Source organism: Taudactylus pleione, unplaced genomic scaffold (genome assembly GCF_031769625.1).
Source record: "Taudactylus pleione unplaced genomic scaffold, aTauple2 ptg001621l, whole genome shotgun sequence".
Lineage (NCBI taxonomy): Eukaryota > Metazoa > Chordata > Amphibia > Anura > Myobatrachidae > Taudactylus > Taudactylus pleione.
In genome coordinates this window covers 356,720-373,411 of record NW_028286018.1, presented here as the reverse complement: position 1 = coordinate 373,411, position 16,692 = coordinate 356,720, and the positions used below count along the sequence as shown (strand labels likewise).

At 46.7% G+C, this 16,692-nt stretch overlaps 1 protein-coding gene across 1 annotated transcript in view; it reads left to right on the top strand.

Moving 5' to 3' along the window:
- The window catches only part of LOC148442098 (beta-1,4-N-acetylgalactosaminyltransferase 3-like), a 137,510-nt gene that overhangs the window by 13,110 nt on the left and 107,708 nt on the right, over positions 1-16,692 (top strand). Inside the window, exons 5-9 of the mRNA XM_088464235.1 lie at positions 7,014-7,114; positions 7,540-7,601; positions 8,642-10,250; positions 12,206-12,507; positions 14,066-14,219. Coding sequence (XP_088320361.1) covers positions 7,014-7,114; positions 7,540-7,601; positions 8,642-10,250; positions 12,206-12,507; positions 14,066-14,219 — 2,228 coding nt within the window. The remainder of the gene's footprint in view (positions 1-7,013; positions 7,115-7,539; positions 7,602-8,641; positions 10,251-12,205; positions 12,508-14,065; positions 14,220-16,692) is intronic.

The following is a 16,692-nucleotide window of genomic DNA, read 5'->3' as shown; positions in this document are numbered from 1 at the left end:
GCAGCCAGCAATAATAATGTAATACATGCCTAGGGCTCTCACTGTGTCCCTGTTTGGCCAGAACTGTCCCACCAGAAATCTTTAATAGATCACAATTCATATTTTCCCAAAAATGTTAAATCCTGATGTGGCCGGAGACCCGGCCCACATGGTCAAGATGGTGACGACGACACTGAGAAACTTAATTACTGTAGCTACATATTCATATGGACTATCGGCGCTAGGTGCCATGTACTGTAAATTTACATGTAATAATGTGTTTTTTTTAACATGTTATATTTAATGCACTGTGGGCCTGAATCAGAGCCGCTCGCAAAAAGCGAGCGCTCGCTTTGAATCAGGGCGGCCATTTTTTTTTTTTAAAACCGGCCTCCTGGCCGCTTTTGTGAGCGCCCAGGTGATGGTCGCGACCATCGGGCTTGCGACGAGACCCTTGTGGTAGGGTCTCGTTCCTGCAAGCCCCAGTGAGCTTCCTGCTCTAATAGAGCAGGAAACTCACTACTGCCATCACTAGTGATGTCAGTAGGGCCGCCCTCAAACGGCAGGCGTACCTTTCGGCCAGCCACCCCCCCCCTCCCCGCCTACAAAACGGGGCGAGCAGTCGATTACAAACATCGACAGCCGCCCCGTCTGTAGCGAGCACCGGAGCGAGTGAATTTCTCACTCGCTCCGGGGCTTGCGCACGCGCATTGCGCACGCCACGCATGCGCATTGCCCCACCATCGACCCGCTTGCGAGCGGGTCTGAATCAGGCCCTATGCACGGTTGTAGAATTGCTTGTTTAAATGTATAGAGTCTGCATTTATAGGAATGTATTTCAAGAGTATTTTATTGTATAAGGAATCTCCTTGTTTCCTGACGTACTGTAGGAAGTGATATGGTCATTAATTATCCTTGCCTACTAAAAGGTTGACTGATTAAGGCTTTGTTTAAAGCACTTTCTTTGAAATGCACTCCAGAGGGTATTCCTGTATTGTGGAGTTTCCTAACTAGGGCCCTCATTCAGAGCCACTCGCTATTTGCGGTCGTTCGTTCTAAAACAAGGGGTGGCTATTCAAATGAACTGTTCGCTGTTTGCGGTCTGTTCACGCCTCTAAGTCTGAACGAGCGAGCAAAACTTGCGTTCGGTTTTTTGAAAAATACGCCCCCTGGCCGCTCGCATCCTACGTCATGTCCGCTATTTATTAGATTAATCGAGTACATCGAACAGGATATGAACTGCTCGCTATTCTTGTGGTTGGTTTTTTCAACCGCTATTTTGCGAGCAGTTCTGATTTAAAAAAAAACAAATGACGTGGTCATTGACGCTGCTATATTAATTATGCACACCCATAAAACGCCCGTTTTGACCTTTAAGCACGCCTGCGTTCTGATCTCCACTCCCCGTTTTCAAGCACCTTCCCCTGTTACCAAACACATACGCCTTATTCTGTCACTCAAAATAGCAGGCACTCGCTATATTGCGTACAAACGATTTTCGGCCGCACTGACTGGTTCGCGCATGCGTACTAAAAACCGTACGCATGCGCAGATGTGCGAACATCGCTCGGAACGAGCGTACTGCCGCTAGTGAGTGGCTCTGAATCAGGGCCTAGGTATTTAGGATAGAGACACACAGGAGAAAAAAGCAGTTTGTTGTATTTTTAAAGAATTTCCTGTACATATGTGGAAGTTCTATGCTAATTCTGTTACTGTTTAAAACCACATAGATACTTTGATCTCAAAGGAGGAATGCAATTTAATTTATACCAGTCTTAGAGGTTTACAGTACATTTTATTTTATTTATTTATTAACAGTTTCTTATATAGCGCAGCATATTCCGTTGCGCTTTACAATTGGAAACAGAACAAAACAGGGTAATAACAGACAGACATAGAGGTAAGAGGGCCCTGCTTGCAAGCTTACAATCTATAGAGAAATAGGCATTGATACACAAGGATAGGTGCTATATATTGCAATTTGGTCTGGCCAGAATGCAGAGTTTCTTGGTGGGCTGCATGATCCAGTCACAAAGGAATGTCGGCAAAATGTCAGGAGTATGTGAAAGAAAGACAATATGTGAGGTTATGTGTGGACTGTGAGAGGGGATGGAATAAGACATGGAAGCTATGAAGGTTATGTGGTCAGTTCTGGAATCTGATAAGCTTGTCTGAAGAGGTGAGTTTTCAGGGAACGCTTGAAGGATTGAAGACTAGAGGTAAGTCTTATTGTGTGTGGTAAGGCATTCCATAGAGTGGGTGCAGCCCGAAGAAAGTCCTGTAACCGTAAATGGGAGCAAGTAATGTGCGGGGATGAGAGACGCAGATCTTGTGCTGAGCGGAGAGGTCGGGTTGGGAGATATTTTGAGATGAGTGAAGAGATGTATGTTGGTGTAATTCGGTTAATGGCCTTATGTGTAAGTAACAGTATTTTGTATTGAATACGGTAGAAAACCGGCAACCAATGGAGGGACTGACAGAGCAGGGCAGCAGACGATGAACGTTTGGCAAGGAAGATAAGCCTCGCAGCTGCATTCATAATGGATTGTAATGGTGATAGCCTGTTTTTGGGAAGACCAGTAAGGAGACTATTGCAATAGTCAATGCGGGAAATAATGAGTGCATGGATTAGAGCTTTTGCAGTGTCTTGTGTGAGATATGGTCGAATTTTGTATATGTTTTTTAGATGTATGTAACATGATTTTGAGACAGATTGAATGTGGGGAACAAAGGACAGTTCAGAATCAAGGATGACACCAAGGCAGCGAGCTTGTGGGGCGGGGTGGATTGTTGAGGTATCAACAGTGATAAAGAGATCAGATTGGTAACTGTTATTGGCCGGTGGAAATATAATTAATTCTGTTTTAGAAATATTAAGTTTCAGGTAGCGAGATGACATCCAAGATGAAATGGCAGAAATACATTCAGTGACACGGACCAATACAGATGGTGATAAATCTGGAGAGGATAGGTAGATTTGAGTATCATCCGCATACAGATGGTACTGAAATCCAAAAGAGCGGATTAGTTTGCCAAGAGAGGTGGTATAGAATGAGAATAGCTAAGGACCTAAGACAGAGCCTTGCGGTACTCCAACTGAGAGAGGTAGCGAAGAGGAGGCAGAATCAGAAAAACGAACAGAAAAAGAGCGATCAGATAGGTAGGAAGAGAACCAAGAAAGAGCTGTCTCCTTAAGACCTAGGGATTGTAATGTTTGTACGAGAAGAGAGTGGTCAACAGTGTCAAAAGCAGCAGAGAGATCTAGAAGAATTAGGAGTAAGTAATGGCCTTTAGCCTTGGCAGTGATCAAATCATTTACTACCTTAGTCAGTGCTGTCTCTGTGGAGCGCTGGGAACGGAAGCCAGACTGAAGTGGGACCAATAAGTTGTGGGTGTTAAGAAAGTGTGTAAGGCGGGTGTAGACAAGTCTCTCCAGTAGCTTGGAGGGGCATGGGAGCTGGGAGATAGGACGGTAATTAGTGTTAGGGTCAGAATTTTGTTTTTTCAGAATGGGAGTAATCACTGCATGCTTGAACAGTGATGGAAAGATGCCAGTAGAAAGAGAGAGATTACAGATTTTAGTTAGGGTTGGGAGGAGCACAGGAGACAGAGCTTTACTAATTTGTGAGGGTATAGGATCTAGAGGAGAGATAATAGAGTAGGAGGATGAGAAGAGTGTAGATACTTCATCTTCATTTGTGGGGTCAAATGAAGAGAATGTGCCAGAGGGTTCAGGTAGGGTATTGAGTAGGCCACTAGCTGAGGAAGAGAATAACATTTCATTTTGGATATTATCAATCTTGTCCTTGAAATAGGAAGCAAGATCTTGTGCACAGATAGTAGCAGGTGGCTTGGGTGAGGGAGGGGTAAGAAGCAGTTTAAATGTATTAAAAAGTCGCTTGGGGTTAGAGGCTTGAGCAGAGTTTAGAGATTGGAAATATGTTTGCTTGGCAGTGTCCAGAGCAGTACGATAAGAGCTGTAGATAGACTTATATGTGAGGAAGTCACGTGGAGTGCGAGACTTTCGCCACTGACGTTCTACTTTACGTGAGAGTTTTTGTAGATGCCTTGTTAGGTTAGAATGCCACGGTTGACGTCTAAGTCTACCCGGAGTGTGATGGGTAGCTGGAGCTACTTCATCGAGGGCTTTTACTAGAATCTGGTTTAGGTGTGATGCAGCAGTCTCAGGAGAAGTGAGTGCAGAAATTGGTGAGAGTCGTTGTTGTAGAGAGGTAGATAGTTGTTGAAAGTTAATCACATTAATATTTCTGCGGGTTTTAGGAGGTTTGGTTGATTTCACTGACATTGAGGTTGATGTAATGGAGGAAAGTGTGCAGGTGATAAGGTTGTGATCTGAGAGAGGGAAAGGGGCATTAGTGAAATCAGAAACTGAGCATAGTCTGGTAAATACAAGATCAAGGCAGTGGCCATCCTGATGAGTAGAGGAGTCAGTCCATTGGGAGAGGCCAAGAGAGGAGGTTAGAGAGAGTAGTTTGGAGGCATGAGGAGATTGTGGACTGTCAATGGGGATATTGAAATCACCCATAATGATGGTGGAGATGTCTGAGGATAGGAAGTGAGGGAGCCAGGCTGAAAAATGTTCCAGAAATTGTTGCGGTGGCCCAGGCGGGCGATAGATAACTCGCAGAGAGAAAGGGGTGAAAGTCCTGATAGAATCTACTTCAAATGATGTAAATGTGAGTGAAGGTACCTGTGAGAGAACTGTGTATGTGTAAGATTGGGAGAGTAATATTCCTACCCCACCTCCTTTACAATTACCAGGCCTGGAGGTGTGTGAGAAGTGTAGGTTACCATGTGAAAGTGCAGCAGGGGAGACAGTGTCTAATTGTGTTAGCCATGTTTCTGTTATTGCCAGAAGGTTGAGGTTAGTTGAAATAAAGAGGTCATGGGTGGATGTTCGCTTATTGCAGACAGAGCGTGCATTCCATAAGGCACATTTTAGTGACTTGGATGGTGAAGGGAGGCACGCAATGTTTATGAGGTTAGCTGGATTTATAGTTAGTGGGTGTGGCATGTGGGTTGGGCCTGGATTTGGAGATATGTCACCAGCTAATAGAAGCAACAGGAGCGAGAAATAAATATATTTGTGGGTTTTGTCTGAATGTTTTTTATGGCGAGAGGTTGTGGATGTTATTGTCAATGTGTATAGATAAGTTAAAAGCTCATATGTGTTTGTAAGAGAAGAGGAAAGTAATGAGGCAGCAATATGTACAGAAGGATGAGCTGCAGGGAGAGTACAGTACATGCACTAAGCCAGCGGTCTCCAACCTTAATTTTGGTGGGAGTTACTTCAGAAAAATGAGACGACTCGAAGAGCAACATTTTATTTTTGAAAACTAAATTCTGGCTAATAACCAAATGTTTCATAGAAAAACAACAATGCATGTATTATTAATACAGTGATAAATATCACTGCAGTATTAGAAGCATTGTTGTTTTTCTATAAAAAATTTGGTTGTTAGCCAGAATTTAGTTTTCAAAAATAAAATGTGGAGAGCTGTCAGCGGGGAGCAGGGGGCTGCTGGATGTGGATGGTTTGTGCAGGCGGGACAGCGGATGAACAGGCCCCACACCTTCTATCAAAGTGCCCGACCCCTCGCCCCTGCCTCATTCCCCCACAACCCCACAGAACGGGGACAGCAATAATGTAAGAATAATAAGTTACGTACCTTACCTCCTTCTTCTGTTCTGACTGCTCCTCCGCCCAGGGTTGTTGCTAGCCTTAGTCTAGTCCGCATATGTCACGGCTCCTCTTTCAGTGGCGCAGCGTGACTTCATGACATCACGCACACTGGCTCACAACAAGCAAAAACTTTATTGCACGGGCCGGCCACGGCAGCATAGGTAGGAGGCGGAGCGGGAGGGCAGGACTGAGCGGGAGGGCAGGCCCTCGCCTGTCACTTCTATTATGCAGCTACGGGGGAAGGGAGCAGGCCCCCGGGTCTGTCACAACAAGTGTATAGTGCTACCAGTGGCTCGTGAGCGACGAGTTGGCGACTGCTGCACTAAGCATTATTTGTTAAGGGACCCAGGGCAGGCTTACACCCTATGATATTGTTTGTTAAGGCCCCCAAACACGGTGCGATTTGCTTACAATCCAATCTTGTTTGCGATTTGCCTTGAATTCCTGAACTTTCCCGGTCATACGATATTGTGCCCACACAAGGAACGATTGTACAAACGGCCAAATTATATAGGTGAGTCCCAAACGACTGCAGTATGCAGCACTATCGAGCATCGTACATCGCATCCTTCATCATGCACACACACGGTACAATGTGTGTTAAATCGTGTACGATAGGTCGAAATGTTCCCGCAGGTTCAATTGATCAGCGACGACGATGTACGACGGCGGGGACGCGCATCGCCATTGTGCTCATCCCCACACACGGCACTTTTTACATGATTTGTCGATCCAATCAATTGAAAACGGCCAAATCATGTAAAAAAATCGCACCGTGTATGGGGGCCATTAGAATTTGATAAAAATAAAAAGGGGGCCTGCGAGCCCTGACTTTATATCCCCTGAGTATCAAGGATTGTATAACTGTGACATCTGTATGATGGGATGGTCCCAAGCACCTTCTGCAAGGAACTCATCCTTTTAAAGACATTTGAGCAATAAACATCTTGTCTCAAGTCGCCTGCATCCGCTTGTATCCTGTGACCACCAGAATAGAGCAAAACGATATTCTGTTTTCCGGCTGTTCTGGATTAAGTCCAGTGCCTCCTGATTTACCATTTAGGGGAGCCCTACCTGGGGTGTACAGCTGGTGTGGAGCCAAGAGGGTTGTGACCAACCGTGCTAACCAACAGGGAAATTGGTCTGACAAGTCATTCTCCCCTCACTGTCCAGCATTGGTGGAGCAGGGAGAACAGGCAATCCCTATCCAAGTTATATAAAGGGAAGATATCCAGTTACAATAATAACAACACTTTTAATAAAAATAATTACAAATATAGCAATAACATACTGTACGACATAACATTAACTCACTCCTGCACACCCACAGGTCCGCCTCACATACGTGTTTCCAAACGATTACACACGCCTCAGCCACATGGAAAAGGACAACCCATGTATTTACCAGGAGCACACGCACTACAATAACAGGTGAGTCGCTGCCCACCCCGATCCCATAACATCACCCCAGCATGTAAGCGTACGACCATGTCACGTAGCATTGTGTAGATGTGATTGGGCTGTGTACAACATTACTACAGTATCGCAATGATAACACTGGAATGCTGCGCGGTGGGTGGAGTAGCAGGAGGTGTGGCCTTTCTGTATTGTCTCCTCTGCGCTACCAAGGTTATGTGTTCACAGTTCAGGTTCCGGGTATAAGCTCATTATTTAATACCTTACAGTGACATCCGTGTAGGATCAGACCCTGCCTCTGTTGGTGTGTAATAACATCCAATCAGTTCCACAGCAGTTGTGCAGTTTGGGAGATGTTGTTGGGGAAATAATATTTATGTTAAAGCTGTAAAAATGGGCACAAATGATATTGCGTTAAATCTCTGTCTCTTATCTCACAGGTTGAGATATATCAAATACATGAAAATAGATCAACCAGAGATTAGACCAGAGGATCGTCCAGGTATGGTGATGGTGATGATTACGATTTTCTGTTAATGTACAATATTTTTTTTAACATATATAAATGTAAAACACTGTATTGGCTTTTTTTCACTTTAATCTACCTTACTGACTACAGTCAGTGGTTAGATGCCCTCACTAGCAGAATGCAACAACAATGATTTTAGCAGGTCCCATCAAATACGTTGAATCAACTACACCATCTTATAACAAAAAAACATATATATGCCCCTGTGACATCCACCCAGGTCAGAACCCTGATGGAAATCATTCCACACATGAATGAGACGCCTGTGCATACATACCGTGCACATTACCTCAACCACTGTAATTGTATCTGGCAAACTAGGAACATGGACGCTGGGGATTTGCTCTTCGATTGGCTGCTATGCTGAGTCACCAGCTTCATGATCATGGTATCATTAGTATTAATGATCATGGTATCAGCGGTTGGCGTAAAATCAGTGGGCGGCCCGGCTTGTCGCTTGAAGTCACATTAGCTGTACGGAATATTGCATTAGTATAAGGTAGTAAATCTGGCTTCCACAGCATCACTCAAGCACGTCCACTTTGTATCCAATACATAATTAGGGCCTTTGTGTGACAAATCTCCACAGCATGGGAGCCAGCGGCTTTGCAAACGCACATTCAAAGAAAGGTTGTGCGCCATAGTCCAGCTTCAACGATTTGGCCTCAAAGGGTAGTGCGGCAGAGAGGAATGAGAGAGTTGTTCGTCAAGCATAGGCCCCAAAAGCGCTAGTGCGGTTTCAGCATGCTAACCAGAACACACTCCAGGTATTCCGCTGTTGAGTTACCTAATTTCATCATTATGCACCATTTTACTAGCTATGTAGTTAAGTAGAACTACTCTTCTACTCCTCATTTATTCAGGTGCCACAAGATATTGAGGCACCTACAGCTGCCGCTAATAACTTTTGAATAGTGAAGTTGTCAGTAATGGCGTCATCGATATTTTGCGTAGAAAGAAGAGCCACACTAATAAAGTACGGTTTTTAAAGTATTTTCCTGTCTAATTAACAGGTTGGCCAGATGACTATAACCCATCCGATTTCCAATATGGAGAAACAGAGGATCAGTTTGTGGGCAGAGAAGAGCAAGAAGATGAAGAGCCCAGTGAAGATGAAATCATAAAGCAGAGAAAGCTTTTCTTTGTTGCTGAGGAAGATGAGCAACCAGGTCCCGTAAGAGGTGCACCTCAGAGAAGAGGTCAACCCCAGGAACCCATCAACACTCTGAACATGGATAATCTTGAACCAAACATCTTCAATCACAGAGTCATACAAAAGAAAAAGAAAAACTTGTCAGATGGACATAAGAGAGACCGGAAGAAAAGGGATAGAGAGAGACAAAAACAACATAATGAGGATGAGAAGAGGATCTATTTGGACAAAAGGCCGCAACATGGTGGCAAAGAAGGGATGTGGCCAACTTTAGGCGATAGAGCTCTACAGACACCAAACTTGGGCGAGCTGAAGAGTCAGCAACCAATGCTAGGAAACAACAGCGAGCAGGACCCCCAGATAATTGTTCATGGGAAAGAACCACACAAAAGTGTTACCAAAGGGCAAGATTTAAAGTCCAGCACACAGGGTCGCAAATTAGGTGGGATGAGACGGCAAGAGTATATGCATGGAGAAATGTTACAACAAAGGTCTACAATAGCTGGAGGGGTGAAACAAGAGAATGAACTCCACGATGGGTGGAGGGAGCAAGAGCGAATGCAAAGACTCAGTTCAAAAAGGAGAAATATTCCAAAGTCTTATGAAGATAACGATGGGAAACCAGGTCATGATAAGATGCTGGGGTCAAAATTAAATCATGCAAAGAAGCCGGCTTCTGAACAAGATGTGATGCATGGTGATAATACCACACAGGGTTATAGAAGTAGCCATGCAGCTGTTAAGAGAATCAGACTCGGTGAGGAGGGCATGGAAGAATATCGGGAAGTTAAAAGGAACAAACCAGGCCTTGAGTCAAGTCAGGGTAAAACACCAGTGCATAAACCTCTTAAAGAATGGGGTAGAATGGTGGGGTTTGATCAAGGTGAGGAGCAAAGTCAAGGCGTTGAACCAGTTGAGAGAAGAAGACAGAGAATTGAGCAAGGCAATGGACAAAGAGCAGAGTCCAACCAAGAACAGAAAAGGAAACAGCTGTTTGACCAAGAGGTGAGGGTAAACCACATAGAGCTGGGTAGGGCTGAAGATGAAGCCTCACCTCAATACACATTGAGAAGTCAAGGTCCTGAGCTAGGTAATGGTAAAAGGCCGGAACCCGCATGGAAAGAAAACAGAAGACTGCAACTTCCTGACCCAAACACTGAGCGTCTGGCTGGAGAGAAGCAAGACCGTGTCATAGAAAGCCCTCAGGAGGAGGATGGTGAACGCCAATATCAAGAAAATGGCCTTGAAGAGGAAGATGAGGAGGAAGAGGAGATCGACTACCCATTTGTTTTCGAGCAGCCTGTTTTATGGAACCGGACTTTCCACGCGGGTCGGACAGATTTCCAGGTTGTGCGGTCGGACTACATTGATCTTCAGTGTAACACATCAGGGAATCTCCAGCTCAAAGAGAACGAGGCCTTGAGCATAGTCGGTTCTTTTATGAGGAAACTCAACCAGTGGCACAGAGGGTAAGAACTTGGGGCAAATTCACATGGAGTGGAAGGAGGTTGGGGTAGAAGAGGGAAAGACTGGGTCTAACTTCACATAATAGGTTTATAATAAGGGCCTGATTCAGAATTTCACGCTATGATGATATTAATGCATTTGGCCAATGTTTTTATTACAGCGCATTAGTCTAAAGTTGCAATGCACATGTGTCCCGGTGCCTCTGCGATGTCACTTGCAGAGATGACAGTTATGGGCCATTTGTGGGTGGAAAAACGTGGGCGTGTAGCAAATGTTTTAAAGTATTTTCAGATACAGCGACGGCGTCTTTGTACGCAGCCCAGAGTCTATAGAGTATGCGCAGATCACCGGGAAAATGGCCACGGCATTTTCGCAAAATACGCCTTGTGTTTTTTCTACCTTTAATAAATCTGTTCTTGTTACCGTACGTGTCACATTTCTTTTCGTGTATGTGAAGCTTTGCATCCAATTACGCAATGTGAAGGCCGGCATAGATAATTCAGCACGGATCGCTATTGCAATTGCCACTGCGATTACACACGCAGGTCTGCTGCGAAAGTAGGCTAATGTTTCCCATCGCAGGCCATCATAAAGACGCTCACTTCCCCTGTCTCACATCCGTAATGCCTTGCAAGTTTGCCAAAACATTGGTACCATCAAGTAACAACTGAGCTTCCCGCACAATTATACAAGGTCAGACCCTTACTCAGAAATTGCTAACCTTCCAGTACGCAGTGAGAGCTCAAGCTGCGTAAGGCATCGCAGTGGCTAATTTATGCACGCCCCTGTAACGGCGTTCAAACGCAACGATACGCCTACGTACCGCGTGCAGCCGGCTTTACTGTGCATTCGCCAACCAATGTGTGCAACTCCTTTGCAATTGCATATAGTATTGCTTACGCTTGATAAGGGGTTAGCGATACCTAGGCGTATCAGGATGGAGACTGGGTGGTGAAATCAAGTGTTCGCAAAAAGGGGCCATTTTATGGGCGTGTCTTAGAACGCTGTTTGAAGCGTTCCCTAATGCAAACACAATGCTTCATTGGCCACGTTTAGTTGGATTTGAGGAGAGTAGCTAGAGAAGACCCTAGGCTACCGCAAATGTGCGACCAATGTTGCATCAATGTTGGGGTGTTTACGAACCCCATCGTAAGCTGTAGGAGGACAAACAGATAGTGAGGACAGTAGTGGCGATTGACAATGATTGACAGTCTGCTGCCATTGGGGGGCGACGTCAGCCTTCGTTTTCCACGGTTTTGCGGGAGAGGGAAGAGGCCATGATCTCTCTCCGCTGACGGAGATTTCCTGGCCTCTTTCCTTCATCTGAGATGGCCGGTCTGCGTGGCCCGATGGCCACTGAGCCGGCCGGGGGACACGCAGATGTTCCGATGCTGCGTCCATGGACGCAGCTCGGATCATTACTGCATGCAGAAGGCATAATTGCAAGGATGGAATTACAAAGCTGCTTGTGCGCTCTAAGGGCCTGCTTCAGACCCGGTCGCAAGTGCTGTGCACTCGCAACCGGGTTGATGGTGGGCCAGTGCGCATGCGCACGACGGAGCCGGCTCCGTCGTGCGCATGCACGAGACCCGGATAGCGACGGGCACTCTGTCGCTCCGGGTCTCGTACCAAAGGGGGCGTGCTGTCGATGTTGAGTGACAGCACACCCCCTTTGGTGGGCGGGCCGGGGGGGGGTGGCTGCCCAAACGGAGGCGTTCCCATGTGAACGCCTTCCATTTGGGGCCGGCCCCACTGACATCACAAGTGATGTCAGGGGAGAGATTCCGGCTGTTAGAGCCGAAATCTCTCTGGGGCTTGCGGCAACGAGACCCTACCTCTGTCAGAGCGTCCGGCTCTGAATCAGGGCCTCTAAGTGGGCAGAAGAGATTATTCGTTCATTCCTGGGTATTGTACAGTCATAAAATAAATCTATTGGTTCACATTTATTTTCCTGCAGAATGTACCAACTCCAGAGGATCATTAATGTTGAGAAGCGCCTGGATTACATGAGAGGGAGCCGCTATTTCCTGCAGCTGGAGCTAAGGGACAGGTCCAGCCGCATCGTGAGACTTGCCCAGTATGTCTTTGCCCCGGGCTGGACAGGAATGACCCGGGAAGACCGGGAGCAGGAGAGGGACATGAGGAATATGATGTGGGGGGCGCAGCGGCGGCTGTTGGAGAGCGAGCGGCAGCTGGAGCTGTGCTGGCCGGCTGGGCTGCTCTGGAACCCGCAAGCCATGGTGTATTTTATTGTGCCAGGTGAGTGTGGTTTGTGGAAGTGAGTATGATCGAGGAATAGAGGGAACGTGCTTGGAGGTGACTACACAACACAAACATGATATTAAAGTCATCTCTCCTCACTGAATGTGATCTGGTTGTATTTACTATTGCCTTCTGTACAAAAAGAAATATGTATAAAAGTTTTTCTAACCTATCTACTTGTGACTTTGGTATATCAGCTGATATGTATCAAGTGAGTTTGAAATGCCAGCAGAGCAGCTCCTACAGGCCCCTCCCACTCCCCCCACTGACAGCAGCAGGACAGGCAGCCAGGAGGACAGTTACTGGCTACATTGTTGCAGCTGTCACATGGGGAGAGAATATGGATACAGATATATGTATACCTTCTTGTCGCGATGTAGTCAGGAAGCCGGCAGGCGAAATGCCGACCACCGGCTTCCCGACAGTGTAAGCCCGGCATGGAATGAATAATAGGCGTCTAAATAAAGACGCCTATCAATAGCCCCAAGTTGAAATCCTGACGCCGGGGGGACTTAGGGTTAGGCACCCCCCTGGGAGGGTTAGGGTTAGGCTAGGGGAAGAGGGTGTTGGGGTTAGGCACCCCCCGGGGGGAGGGTCAGGTTTAGGGTGTGGGGAGGAGGCGTTAGGTTTAGGCACCCCTGGGGGCAGGGGCGTTTCGAGAGAAAAGGGGGCCCTTGTGCAGTCTCCGTCACATGCCCCCTCCTCTGCGGCCGGCTGCACACAGTGGTGCGCGGCCAGCGCCACACTTCTAGGCTCTGGGCACTAGAGTGTGCCCAGAGTCTATAGCGCGTGCGCAGGTCACCAGGAAAATGCCCGCGGAGGCCATTTTCCCTGTACTGTGCATAAGCAAACGACAAGAAAGTGGCCACACCGGCCATTTTTCAGCCGTTTTTTACAGGCGCAGACACCGGAGCCGATGTGGGACTCCGGAGAGGTAAGTTTTATGGGTGCAGGGTGTGCGGTGCGGGCCCACCCCCAGCGTTCCTGGGCGGGTGGCGCGCAAAAATGGTCCGTGTTATGGGCGTGTTATGGAAGTGTGGCGTGCGCATCACTGAGAGTGACTGCGTTCTCAGACTCACAGCCGCACGCATAGGAGGCCATTCACGGTTAAAAAAACTGCACCTGCCATCGGGCTGGCGCAAGTTACGCTAGTGCGAAGAAACGCACCAATCGGTATTACAGCGTGCACGGGCGCTCACAGTGGGCGCAAGTTACAGCGTGCACGGGCGCTGACATTTGACCGCACGGATGTACACAAGGGAAGGAGAATGCTGCGGCATTAGCGTAAAGCTTCAGACTGGCGAGCGCCCATAGACGCTGCTCCGGGCGCTTCTACACGCGATTCAGTTTTAGGCCCACCGGCGAGATTAGCATCAAATATCTATTCAAATCTAAATACAGATGCGTTTCCGTGCGCAAGCGCAGTACGGAATTTGTGTCATTTTAAGCCCCAGGAATTTCCACCTCTAAGCGAGGCCCTTTATATCCAGCGGGAACGAGAATATCCATCTTATATGTGTAATATGGTGACTGTGACCTGTCTTTCCCTTGCCAGTGAAGAACCAGGCGCGCTGGGTGCAGAAGTTTATCTGGGACATGGAGGCGCTGCACCAGGCCACGCTGGACGCCTTTTTCACTGTCATCATTGTGGATTTCAGCAGCACAGACCTGGACGTGGAGGCTGCCCTAAAACAGTCGCGTCTGCCCAGGTGACGGCGAAGGGTATGGGCACCAGTTGGGGGAGGGGTGGTCACGTGTACATTGAATTAGATAAAAACTGTTTACCCCATCACCTCTGCCCATTCCTCTCATCTCTCCTCTGCCCATTTCTCTTTTATCACCTCTGCCCATTTCTCTTATCTCTCCTCTGCCCATTTCTCTTATCTCACCTTTGCCCATTTCTCTTATCTCACCTCTGCCCATTTCTCTTATCTCTCCTCTGCCCATTCCTCTTATATCACCTCTGCCCATTTCTCTTATATCACCTCTGCCCATTTCTCTTATCTCTCCTCTGCCCATTTCTCTTATATCACCTCTGCCCATTTCTCTTATCTCACCTCTGCCCATTTCTCTCACCTCTGCCCATTTCTCTTATATCACCTCTGCCCATTCCTCTCATCTCTCCTCTGCCCATTTCTCTCATCTCTCCTCTGCCCATTTCTCTTATCTCTCCTCTGCCCATTTCTCTCATCTCACCTCTGCCCATATCTCTCTTCTGCCCATTTCTCTTATCTCTCCTTTGCCCATTTCTCTTATATCACCTCTGCCCATATCTCTCTTCTGCCCATTTCTCTTATCTCTTATCCTATGTCTCTGCCCATGTCTCTTACCTGTCTTCTGCCCATTTCTCTTATATCACCTCTGCCCATTTCTCTTATATCACCTCTGCCCATTTCTCTTATCTCACCTCTTCCCATTTCTCTCATCTCACCTCTGCCCATTTCTCTCATCTCACCTCTGCCCATTCCTCTTATATCACCTCTGCCCATTTCTCTTATATCACCTCTGCCCATTTCTCTCATCTCACCTCTGCCCATTTCTCTTATATCACCTCTACCCATTTCTCTTATCTCTCCTCTGCCCATTTCTCTCACCTCTGCCCATTTCTCTTATCTCACCTCTGCCCATTTCTCTTATATCACATCTGCCCATATCTCTCTTCTGCCCATTTCTCTTATCTCTTATCCTATGTCTCTGCCCATGTCTCTTATCTGTCTTCTGCCCATTTCTCTTATATCACCTCTGCCCATTTCTCTTATCTCTCCTCTGCCCATTTCTCTTATCTGTCCTCTGCCCATTTCTCTTATATCACCTCTGCCCATTTCTCTTATCTCTCCTCTGCCCATTTCTCTTATCTGTCCTCTGCCCATTTCTCTTATATCACCTCTGCCCATTTCTCTCATCTCTCCTCTGCCCATTTCTCTTATCTCTCCTCTGCCCATTTCTCTTATCTCACCTCTGCCCATTTCTCTTATCTCTCCTCTGCCCATTCCTCTTATATCATCTCTGCCCATTTCTCTCATCTCACCTCTGCCCATTTCTCTCATCTCATCTCTGCCCATTTCTCTTATATCACCTCTGCCCATTTCTATCATCTCACCTCTGCCCATTTCTCTTATATCACCTCTGCCCATTTCTCTTATCTCTCCTCTGCCCATTTCTCTCACCTCTGCCCATTTCTCTTATCTCACCTCTGCCCATTTCTCTTATATCACCTCTGCCCATATCTCTCTTCTGCCCATTTCTCTTATCTCTTATCCTATGTCTCTACCAATGTCTCTTATCTGTCTTCTGCCCATTTCTCTTATATCACCTCTGCCCATTTCTCTTATATCACCTCTGCCCATTTCTCTTATATCACCTCTGCCCATTTCTCTTATCTCTCCTCTGCCCATTTCTCTTATCTGTCCTCTGCCCATTTCTCTTATATCACCTCTGCCCATTTCTCTTATCTCTCCTCTGCCCATTTCTCTTATCTGTCCTCTGCCCATTTCTCTTATATCACCTCTGCCCATTTCTCTCATCTCTCCTCTGCCCATTTCTCTTATATCACCTCTGCCCATTTCTCTTATCTCTCCTCTGCCCATTTCTCTTATCTCACCTCTGCCCATTTCTCTTATCTCTCCTCTGCCCATTCCTCTTATATCACCTCTGCCCATTTCTCTCATCTCTCCTCTGCCAATTTCTCTTATCTCTCCTCTGCCCATTTCTCTTATATCACCTCTGCCCATTCCTCTTATCTCTCCTCTGCCCATTTCTCTTCTTTCACCTCTGCCCATATCTCTCCTCTGCCCATTTCTCTTATCTCTTATCCTATGTCTCTGCCCATGTCTCTTATCTCTCCTCTGCCCATTTCTCTTATATCACCTCTGCCCATTTCTCTTATCTCTCCTCTGCCCATTTCTCTCATCTCTCCTCTGCCCATTTCTCTCATCTCACCTCTGCCCATTTCTCTCATCTCACCTCTGCCCATTTCTCTTATATCACCTCTGCCCATTTCTCTTATCTCACCTCTGCCCATTTCTCTTATCTCTCCTCTGCCCATTCCTCTTATATCACCTCTGACCATTTCTCTTATATCACCTCTGCCCATTTCTCTTATCTCTCCTCTGCCCATTTCTCTTATATCACCTCTGCCCATTTCTCTTATCTCACCTCTGCCCATTTCTCTTATCTCTCCTC